The sequence below is a fragment of the Salvia hispanica genome, chromosome 1, assembly GCF_023119035.1.
Source record: "Salvia hispanica cultivar TCC Black 2014 chromosome 1, UniMelb_Shisp_WGS_1.0, whole genome shotgun sequence".
NCBI classification, from domain to species: domain Eukaryota; kingdom Viridiplantae; phylum Streptophyta; class Magnoliopsida; order Lamiales; family Lamiaceae; genus Salvia; species Salvia hispanica.
In genome coordinates, this window is record NC_062965.1 from 51,368,651 (window position 1) to 51,380,523 (window position 11,873).

The 11,873-nt window shown below is 38.4% G+C and overlaps 1 protein-coding gene across 1 annotated transcript; it reads left to right on the forward strand.

The window, feature by feature from the left end:
- Positions 1-5,051: 5,051 nt before the first annotated feature.
- LOC125200390 lies at positions 5,052-6,903 on the forward strand. The gene is made up of 4 exons (XM_048098039.1): positions 5,052-5,334; positions 5,449-5,552; positions 5,619-6,636; positions 6,713-6,903. Exons 1-4 carry the CDS (start codon positions 5,052-5,054, stop codon positions 6,901-6,903), a joined length of 1,596 nt encoding a protein of 531 aa, XP_047953996.1.
- The last annotated feature ends 4,970 nt before the right edge of the window (positions 6,904-11,873 follow it).

The window sequence follows — 11,873 nt, forward strand, 5'->3', positions numbered from 1 at the left end:
TGTGAATGCTGTGCTCGGTACCTCGATATGGTTTACTAATATTCAAATAGATTAGTCAAAATAAGACGTTGCAACAGTAACCTCTCTTGTCTAGACTTCTTTACTGCGAATGTTAGGACGGTAAGTGTGTGTGTATTTTAATGCGGATATTAGTCGGCCCACAGGAAGATTAATATTTGGCACGAGATACACACATACCTGTGGTGATAAATACGTGATGATTATCCAGTTTTTCGTGTGAGTAAATGTGATGCCCACAGGTGGACATTACTTGACATGATCTTATTGTCAGTGTTTGATTACTACAAAAGGTTACCACTTGCAAGTTCATATTACTGTCCACAGACTTGATTTGAATGTTGTGCTGGTACCTCGATATGCTACCATTTTATTTGAATTTTATGATGTGAGCATGACAATTAATTTGGTTTTGTTCTCTATTCAATTGTGATGTCTGCTTCTGCAGTTTCTTCCAACATGAACAATATGTTAGTGTTGAATGGGTCAAATTTTAAGGATTGCAAAGATTATATTTGGATTGCTCTGGGTTGCATGGATCTAGATTACGCGCTAAGGATTGAGCAACCTACTTCTCCTACGGACTATAGTGCTTCTTATCAAAGGAGAAACTATGAGAAGTGGGAATACTCTAATCGTGTAAGTCTACTGATCATAAGGTGTAGCATCCCAGAAGCCTTTCGAGGCACTGCATCAAAGTATATCACTATGGCCAGTGAATACCTTGCCAAAATTAAGGAACGTTTTGCGAAAAACGATAAGGTTGAGACAAGCATGCTTGATCTCAATAAAGTATATATGGGCAAGGGCAACATAAGGGAGCACATTATGAAAATATCTCACGTTGCTTCACTTAAGCTTGAATTCTAAAGACTTGTTTGCGCATTTGGTGTTGCACATCTGGTCAGTATCTCAAGAAATAAAGTAAAGGGCATTAAGAAAAAATGTATTGAGAATGCTGCTATGGATAAGGGTTTATCACAAAAGAAACAACTATCATGTTGTTTCTTTTGTGGTAAACATGGATATAAAAAGAAGAATTGTAAATATCACGCATGACGTGCAAAGGAAGTTACAATTCTTGTTTTGGTCAGTTCTAAAGTTAATTTGGATTTAGTCCCTAATGATATTTAGTGGGTAGATTCTGGTGCTACTACTCATATAAGGTTATCAGTGCAAGGCTGTTTGAGCTACCGAAAGTCAATTGATGGTGAAAGATACATCTAGTTGGAACATGACAAATCGGTGGAAGTAGAGACTATTGAGAATTATAGATTGTTATTAAAGACTGGAATTATTTTGTCTTTGAAGGATACTTTATTGTAATGTCTTTTAGACAAAATTTGGTTCTATTTCTGCTTGGACAAATTTGGTTTCTCTTGTTCATTCAGAAATAGTAAAGTTCTTCCTTCAAATAATTCTAGTATTGTGGGCACTGTTTCCTTAAGTGCATATAACAATCTTTATATGCTCAATTATGTTACTTCATATTCAGAAGCTTACATGTTGAATCAAAAGGGACTAAGCAAATTAAATAATTAGAATTTGGTTAATTTATTACACAAGTGTTTTGGTTATATCTCAAAATAAAGGATTGTGAGACTTGTGTCATATGTTGTATTGAATACACTTATCTTTTCAGAACGTGATTTGTGTGTTTAATGTATCGAAGGAAAGCATACCAAACTTAAGAAATTAGGTGCCAATAGAGCTATACATTTTAGAATTGATATATACGGACATTTGTGGTTCATTCACTTCGGTTTCTTGGAATGATCAATAATATTTTATATCATTCACAAATGAATATTCTTGTTTTGGGCACCTACATTTAATCTATTAAAAGTCTGAGGCTTTAGACAAGTTCAAAATATTCAGGGCTGATGTTGAGCTCCAACTCAACAAAGGCATTAAGAAAGTCAAATCTGACCGTGGTGGCGAATACTACGACAGAAATGACTGCTCAGGTGAACAATGTCAAAGACATTTTGCCTTCTATTTGGAAGAGTGTGGGATCGTCCTTTTGTACACCATGTCGGGATCGCCTAGCATGAGTGATGTAGCTAAAAGACGAAATAAAACTCTTAAAGATATGTGAAGGAATATGATTTATCATTCTTCCTTGTCGCATTCGCTTTAGGGAGAGGCATTAAAGACTGTAGCATACATTCTCACTTTGGTCTTCCAGAAAAATTTAGGGGTTTTTAAATTTGAGTATAGTACTATTTTGGTCCTTTACATATGGCCGATTTTTTATTTTGGTCCAGAACATTTACTTTTCAAAAAGTAAGTCCGAAACAAATGAAAAATGATATCGTTTGCATCCTTTTTTGACGGCACCGTCAATTCTCGACGGTCAACCGTCAATTAGCGAAAATTTGACCCGATTAGACTTAATCTCAGATTGTTAGTTGGTTAATATTATGTTAACTATTTTGCTAATAATTCAAATTTTTTAATATTTTTAAATATGAATAATCAAACAACATTTTTCACTAAGTATGGAGTTGGAAAATCAAACGACACTCTCTCTCTTTTCTTTCATCTCTCTCGTCACTCTCTAAGATCTTAGAACCCTAGTTTTGAATTCCGACGAAGAAGCCCGATTCCGACCGATTCCAATCGATTATTGTTGGTTGCCATGAGTTGGAAGTCGCCGTACCCAAACCACCGTTACACCGAAGGTCTCACCGACGTGAAAAAATCATATGCGAGGAAGAGGAAGAAGACTGAAACGAGCGATTCGCGTCCGCCTGACACCGAACAAGGACCGTCGGCTGCATCGGGATTTGTGGGTTCTAACCCTAGCTCCGACGCGGATGTCCATTCTTCTCCGAAAATGAACCCTACTTCTTCAGTCGGTGACCGTCGAGCTTCTCCAGAAAGCGACCCCGATTTTGAAAGGACGAAGAAGGCTCGGTACCCCCGTCATTTTCACCAGAAGCCGCCGCTCCATCTACTTCGCCGTTCTGAACGGAGAAGACCTTTGCCTCAAATTCCAGAACGTTCTCCTTCGCCTCAAATTCCAGTTGCTCCTCCTCCGCCTGAAAATCCAGTTCCTGAATTTCATTCAGAAGGTAATGTTGTTTGAAATTTGTTTAAAATTTGATTGAAAATCGATTGATTGCATGTTTGCTTACTAGGGTTTGCATTTATTGGTTGTGGTGTATTTAATATGGTGTTGTCTTTATTATGTGGTCCCATTTAGTATGATTTGAGTATATGCCAATGATTTTGAGAATTTTTAGGGTTTGGTGTTATGCGGAAAAGGGTTTATTTGTCTGCATACAATTTTGACTTGTGAAAGGGTGTTATGTGGACTGGGTGTTGGGGACCATTTTTCTTGTCTGTAAATGTGTAGGACTAAGCTGATATGTAGAGCATATATATGGGACCAATATGTTATCTTATATTGTTTAGCTATGATGACTGATATGATTATACATGTACTCATGTAGATGGGACCTTCGTTACAAGATTGCACTACAATGGTGTCCTTGAGGAAGGGTTTGGGAAGAACTATGTGTGCTGAACTTCAATATGTTCACAACTGTGATCCAGACAAATGGTCGAAGCTTGAGGTTGATGATGTGTTGGAGAAACTGGGGATTGATGTGACTGGGTTAGAGTACTTCTATCGGATTCCTGGGATGAACTTCGAAGATGGAATGGTGCGGCTTTTTGACAACAAGTCTGCAATAGACATGGCAGAGTTAGGGGTCAGGGCTGGGGTGATTGATGTATATGTCATTCACCCCGGGGGTGTCGGTGAGGTGTTAACGGGCTCACACCCTGTTAGTCAATTAACACAGGAGAAAATTCAAAGTCCAGTTAGAGTTAGAGAGCGTATAGATGGTTTAACAGCAAGTGAAGACGATCAGAGCGAAGAGGAAGGTAATGCTAAGGGGTATGGTATTGGTGCTGATGGGGGGTCTGGTGATGGTGATGATGGGGGGTCTGGTGATGGTGATGATGAGGGTGATGATGAGGGAACTGATGATGGTGAGGATGAGGGAGCTGGTGAGGGTGAGGGATGATGGGGGGTCTGGTGATGGTGATGATGAGGGGTCTGGTGATGGTGATGATGAGGGTGATGATGAGGGAACTGATGATGGTGAGGATGAGGGAGCTGGTGAGGGTGAGGGTGAGGGAGCTGGTGGAGATGATTGGTTAGTACAGAGTTCAGCCAGTGAGTATGAGGTGGAGAGTGAGAAAGAATCTGAGGAAGAGAGTCTCGTGGCTGTGAAAGGCAAGGGGAATGGATCTGGAAAAGGGAAAGAAAAGGCTGGAAAGGGGAAGGGAAAGACTGAGGCTGTGAGAAAGGGAAAAGGGAAAGTTAATAATGTTGTGAAGGAAAAAAGAAAGGGAAAGGGGACCTGCAATGAGAAAGGAAAGAAAAAAGGAAAGGTTGATTCTGATGATGACAATGCGGGGTAACCTACATTTGTGGACAGCGACTATGATCTAAGTGATAAGGAAGAGGACAACATAATGACTTCTCAAGTTGAGGGATGGAAGAATGTTGTGAATTCCATGAGAGTTCTTGGTGATTTATATGATGGTGGGGAAAGTGACATTCTTCGGAGTGATTCACCTAGCTCGGACACTAGTGAGGCTGACTTGGCGGGCGAGGGTGACTGTGATGTCGTTCAAAATATGAGCCGAAGATATAAGCCTACCAAGGACCGAAATGATCCAAGGTTGGAAGTGGGGTTGCGGTTCAATACCAAGGCTGATTTTACAGACCTTATACGTCATCAAGGTGTCCAGTTGGGTAAGAAGTTGAGGCTCAAGAAGAATGACAACATTCGTTGTATTGCATACTGCAAGGGGTTGCTGCGAAGTAAGAAGGTTAAAGTAGGTTGTCCATGGACGGTTTCCTTGTATTATAGGAGTGAACTTGGCTGTTGGCAGATTGGAGCTCTGCGTGACATACACAAGTGTGGGGGTGCTTCTTACAACCACGGTTGTGCTAATGCCAAGTATTTGGCACGACTATTCAAGGAAGATATGAGGTTATTTCCTGGGATGGGATGACAGTTGGGCAATTTGTGGAGAAGGTGCATGTGGAGTTGAAGATAACAATTTCGGTGGGAAAGGCGAAGCGTGCAATGGCACGTGCGAGGAAACTGATCGAGGGTGATACAATCAAGCAGTACAAGAGGCTGCATGATTATAGGGAAGAGATTTTGAGGACAAATCCAGGGAGTACCGTTGTCCTAGCAACTAGGCGCCTATCGGATGGAACTGACAAGTTCAATGGAATCTACATAGCTTATGAAGCTTGTAAGACTTCCTTCAAGCAGCATTGCAGGCGTATGATAGGATCGGATGGTTGCCATCTAAAAGGACAAGGGAAGGGCATACTCCTCACTGCCATTGGATTAGACCCGAATGATTAGATCTTTCTCGTCGCCTACAGTGTTGTAGCCATTGAGAATACGGATACTTGGAGTTGGTTTTTAAGTTTGTTGGTTAAGGATCTGGACATCAAGGATTCGAGCAAGTGGACATTCATCTCCGATAGACAAAAGGTACACAATTACATTGTAAATTAGTCAGTTAACTATTAGCTAATCTTCTTTCTTCGTCATGGGCAGGGCCTTATCAATGTTGTCCGAAGTTGCTGCCATAATGCCGAACACCGCTTCTGTGTGTGGCATATGCACAACAACTTCAAGAAGGTGTTCCCATCTCCAACGCTAAAAGACAAGATTTGGGAAGCAGCCCGTTCAACAAATGCATACGCCTTCGAGAAGGTGATGGAGGAGGTGAAACAACTGAACACCGCTGCACACACGTGGCTTACCGTGCACACTGCCAAGGAGAGCTGGAGTCGAGCTTTCTTTGGTTTTGAGGCCCATTGTGACATTCTAGTCAACAACATTTCAGAATGTTATAACAAAGTCCTATTGTTTGCGCGGGACAAGCCCTTGTATGGCATGCTGGAATGTATCCGAATGTATTTGATGGACAGGTTCACCACCCGACGGAAGATGGCTGCAAAGTTGGAGGATTGTATCGGACCCAAGATAAGGAAGAAGCTTGAGAAGCTAAAGGAAAAGGTTGGAGATTGTATGGTGAGAGAGGCTGGTGAATGGGTGTATCAGGTGAACACCAAATTCAATGAGCAGTTCGTGGTGGATATACGGGATCGGAGTTGTAGCTGTAGGCGTTGGATGTTGACCGGGTTACCGTGCCCACATGCGATTGCTGCTATTCAGATGACTGGGGAGGATGTGGACTCCTTTGTAGCTCAATGCTACTCAACGGAGACGTTGCAATTGGTATACGCGCCCATCATCTACCCGGTACACGGACCAGATATGTGGCCAAGGACTCCTCATCCCGATATCGTTCCACCAGACCTTACTCGATTGCCCGGACGTCCGAAGGGAGCAAGGCAAAAAACGGCTGAAGAACTGGCTGCAAGAAGCAAGGTCAAAGCAAAGGCAGCAAGGATAACCCATCAAGTTGTCACGGTCCGAGATGGAGAGGATGGACGCCAGAAAATGTCGAGGAAGGGGCTTATGCCGGAGTACAAGTGTCGGCTTTGTGGTGAAAAAGGACACAACAAAAGGAGATGTCCCCAAAGCATTCAGTTGGGAAAATCGAAAGGTATAACTTTTTTTTGGAACTATTTTCATTCAAATAATCAATAATCAATGACACTTCTTTTCTAAACTATTTGTAGGGTCAACGGTTAGGAGGGAGCGTAATCGTGATAAAGAACAGCAGGCTTGTACATTGTGCCACCAACCCGGCCACAATAGGGCAAGTTGTTCAAGTGCGGTTGCGGATATGTTTGCAGAACCCGGCTCCTCATATACTACTGCCTCTGTTCCCGCGAAGAAGAAACCACCCAACAAGAAGAAGGGTGTTTGATGTTGGCATTTGACTTTAAAAATCGTGTCATGTTGTGTAACAAATACAATGAATATTTGGTGTTGATGGTTTTGTGGGGTTTGATGGTTTTTGGGGTTTTGATGGTGTTAAGGTTTGATAGTGTTGATGTTGGCATTATGACAATATTTTTTTGTGGATGTAACATGTAATTGTGGCTGTTTTTGAGCATGTATCAGGTGTAAATGGCTTATGACATAATCAGGTTCAGGTGTATTTTGTTATCCATTTATTGGTTCAATTTGATGTCGATTTATTGACATAGTCGACGAAGAAACAATCACATAGAGGCTTTGGTGTGCTTAAATGTTCAGGACCAAATGGAAGTAAAAAATTTATATGAAGGACTACTTTGACTTATACTTTACGACTCTCCAATTAGGGCTTTCTGGCGATTTAGAACATCACTGCAGAATTCAAATTCGAGCAACACAACAACAAATTCAAACCTACTTCGACATTCAAAAAGGATTCACAAATACTACATCAAATTACTTGAATATACATATAAGTGTTGCAACAACAACAAAACAAAGAACAACAAAGCTCAAAATATTGATTAATTTCTGGATTTTTTTCGTAATTACGGTCAAATTCAAACCCAGTTCCTCAAAATCGGCACCACCGACCGAGGATGACGAAGAAGAGGCCCGATTTGGCCCGATTTGGCTCGTAATTTCGACATTACGATTCGGCTCACACCACTTGAAGAAACCGCATTCCTTCGTCTCACATGTGAAGTAAAGCTTCCCCCTCGACGGTTTGCCTTGTCCGATGACAATACGGAGCGCCGCCATCTTCTTACAATAGCAGAAAGGGTAGCTAAATCGGAAGTCTCCGAAGTCAAGGACGCGGTCGCGGTCGACGGAGACGACGTTCTGGCTACACGACGAACGACCCATGTTCGAAGGTGTTTAGTTGTTGCAGAGATGGAGAAAAAGAATTAGGGTTCTTGGGGAGGAAGAAGAAGAATGAGCGAGAGAAAAAGGGGGGAGAAATTTGAATGAAATGAATGTTTTAATTATAGCTGCAGAGATTTGTTTATTATAGTATTTTCATTGTTTTAATTTAGGGTTTAAAAATGTAAAAGCGGAAAATAGAAAAAAAATAGTATTAAATTAGCTACAGTAATTAAAATAAGCTAATCGGGTCAAATTTTCGCTAATTGACGGTTGACCGTCGAGAATTGACGGTGCCGTCAAAAAAGGATGCAAACGATATCATTTTTCATTTGTTTCGGACTTACTTTTTGAAAAGTGAATGTTATGGACCAAAATCAAAAATCGGCCATATGTAAAGGACCAAAAGGGGATTATACTCTTTAAATTTTATGATCCCACAAAAGGAACTATTTTTTTTTTTTTTTTGTTTGGACGAGAAATATAGTATTCCTTGAGGATGTTGAGTTTGGGGGGAAGAATGTGTTAAGGAACATTACTTTTGAGGAGGAGTCTGTATAGACACCTACTACTGCTTCTGACATTGATCATGTACCAATTACTATCATTGAAAAAGAAGCATATTAAGAACCTCAAGATGATATTGTTGTAAACATTCAATCTCATGCGGATGATATCATTTAAAGTCAATCTCAACAACCTCAATTAAGACTCTCATCAATGGTACCACAAATTTTATGAAGTAGTTCTTTCATTTGGATTTAGAAAGAATGCTATTGATGGTTGTGTGTATCACAAGTTCAGTGGGAGCAAATGCATCTTCTTTTGTATTTGGAATCGAAAGAAATAATTTTCGATAATGATATGTTGCACTAACACCAAGAATTTTCCCTCGAATAAATTTGAGATGAAAGATCTTGGGGAAGCCTCTTTTGTATTTGGAATCGAAAGAAATAATTTTCGATTGTCACGGAAGGGATATAGTGAAAAGGTGCCTAAAGTATTTGAGATGCATAATTGCAAGTAAAGAAATACCCCTATGACTAAAGGAGACAAACCTAGTCTCATTCAGTGCCCTAAGATAAATCTTGAGATTTAGAAAATGCAGAAGGTTCCATATACTTCGGTGATTGGGAGCCTAATGTGTGCTCAAGTGTGTATTAGACTCAATTTATTTTTAATTGTTTATAGGTTGGGCAGATATCTCAATAACCCGATATGGATCATTAGGAAGCAGTAAAACGGGTTATGAGATATTTATAGAGAACTAAGCATTACATGCTCGCATACAGAAAATCGGATCATTTGGAGAGATCTTTAGGCATTTTGATTCTGATTTTGTTAGATGCCAATACAGTAAAGGATCCATTTTAGGTTACGTGTGTATATTGGCTGTAGAGCCATTTCGTGGAGAAGTGCTGAGCAAACACTTGTAGCTACTTCTGCCATGACAACAGAATTCGTAACTTGTTTTGGGGCATCTAGTTAATGAATATAACTGTGAAATTTTGTCACTAGGCTGCATATTGTAAGGTATTGAAAGACCACTTAAGTTATGTTGTGACAATAACTCTGCAGTATTATATTCTAAAACAACAGGAGCTTCCTGGTTGTTAAATAAAGAGTTCGGAATGGACAAATGCATATAGAGCGTAAGGGAACGGATTTGTTGATGACAAATCCGCTCATAAAGGGGCTATCACCCAAGGTCTTTCATGGGTATGTAGTCCAAATGGGTGTTATGTTGTTTAAGGGTACTTCCGTTCAGTGGGAGTAGTTAGGGTTGTTGCTCTATATTGTGTTTTGAACATGAAGTTATAAACTCATGTTATTCTCTGCAGAAATAAAGTATTATGTTTTGTCCATTATTTTTTATTTGATCTCACTTTGGGAGGACCAGTTGGAAATAAGCATGTATGATCACCTTACATGAAATTTCCATGCTATTTGATCTGTTGTTGATTATATTTGCATATGTGATTAATGATGGGTTTAATCATGAAAAAATATGGTGACTGCCCCTTTAGTCCTATGTCGATATGGTTGATAATAAGATTGTTCGGAAATACACTATGTGATAGCACTTTTGAGCGCTCATTCGGTTTGTACACATTTATTTGGTGTCATGTGTTGCCCAAGTGGGAGATTGTTAGAAATTTGGGCTTCCACATGACTAATTTAATGTGTATGGCTATCTTTCAGTTGACCAATTAAAGTGATCCAATAAAGATTAAGGTTTGGGCTAAAGTGTATTTATTTGTTATGGAAATAAGTGTAGATACCATAAAGTGATTTTCTATTTGATGAGGGACCGAATAGAAAATAAAGGGGTTTATATTTAATATAAATATAAGCTAGGGTTATGGTCCCCAGACGTCAGAAGAACATTCGATATCTCTGTATTCTCTCGGCAGACTATTGCAAAGAATGTCTCTGATCGTCTGGAAGATCCATAACCACTGCAAAGCAATTTCGCCGTTCAATTTGTCATAGATCAAGGTACGCTTCCGCTCTACAGTTTATCTCCTTTTCCGTCGTTCTCAGTTAATCATCATAGAGAGCTTTATGTAATTGTTCAATCAATTCTTACAACATATGATCGAAAGAGTCATTCAATAAAAATGGAAATGGGCATTATTGACCCAAATATATTGTATGTCGATCGTTTCCAATATCGTAACCAAAATAATCATAATAGTAGTTTGATTATATATTAACAAATCGTGGCCCAAGTCAAGATTTCGATAACACTCTTTTCGCCGTCTTGTGATATTTCCTCTTTTCTAGATTTAAGATTTGATAGAATATTGGCCATGCAATATTAAAACCTTGAGTAAAGGAATTGACTGGAGAAGATTCACAGTTGGATAACTGATGGAGTGACGAGAGTGGCAAATCGTCATCGATTACGAACGAAGATCTACATAAAACTCAGAAATTTCTGAAAAAATATTATTTGAATAACATACGTAAATCTGAATTGGCACAAATAATATTCCAAGATTAGAATAGCATACGTAAATCTGAATTTGATATTATTTTAATAACATACATAAATCTTATTTTGATATTAAATAAGATTAGAATAAATATTATTTTAACAACATACGTAAATCTGAAGTAAAAAATAATCTCATCCGGTCTGAAAATGCAAAAAAAAAATCAAATCAAATTTGATATTTCAAATTTGAATAAGGGACTGCCGCAATTCTAATTCCTTAAATATTTATTTATTTTAACAAATAGCTAGGGAGGGGTGTGATCCATTGCTAACTTTTCTTAAATTGCTAACTTGCTAACTAATCGATATAGTGAAAAATGTCAATACGATGATACTGAAATGTCAACATAAACTTAAGTTGATATTTTAATAATTGTGTTGACATTAATATTTAAATGTCAACACAGTTTATTAAAATGTCTACATATATATGTGTTGACATTTTAATGTGATCGTGTTGATATTTTTAATTCACTACGTTGATAAGTTAGCAAGTTAGCAATTTAAAAAAAGTTAGCATTATAACGCACCCCTAGCTAGGAATGTAATAAATAAATTAATAGTAGAGCATAAAAGCTCTCTATGTATTTATAATACTATAGGGTCTTATTAGGTTGGGATTTTTTAGCTTAATTGAGAATTGAGATGCATTTTCAGCCACTCTTCCACAATATTTTCGAAATTTCAACTGCAATTAGATTATGTCAACTCGGGGGTATTATCGTCAATAGGTTGCACATCAAATGTCAACAACTTATAGTTGACATTATATGTGTATAGTTAACATGAATTTTATATGTAGTTGATATTATATGTGTTTAGTTGACATGAATTATATATGTAGTTTACATAGATTGTACACATAGTTGACATTATACGTATGTACTTGACATGAATTGTATATGTAGTTGACATTATATGTGTATAGTTGACAAAACAAAACTAAAAAAAAAAGTATTTATTGAATAAAATGTACCATGAAATTACCATTCTGTCATTTCATAATTAATTAAGCTAAAAATATTTTCCATGTGGAAAATTCTGAATCACTC

Excerpts from the sequence above, each read along its gene's own strand:
- LOC125200390 (XM_048098039.1), top strand. The coding sequence starts at position 5,052 with ATGACAGTTGGGCAATTTGTGGAGAAGGTGCATGTGGAGTTGAAGATA. Across the intron at positions 5,335-5,448 it reads CTTCAAGCAGCATTGCAGGC|CCATTGAGAATACGGATACT; the intron begins GTATGATAGGAT and ends ACAGTGTTGTAG. Across the intron at positions 5,553-5,618 it reads TCATCTCCGATAGACAAAAG|GGCCTTATCAATGTTGTCCG; the intron begins GTACACAATTAC and ends CGTCATGGGCAG.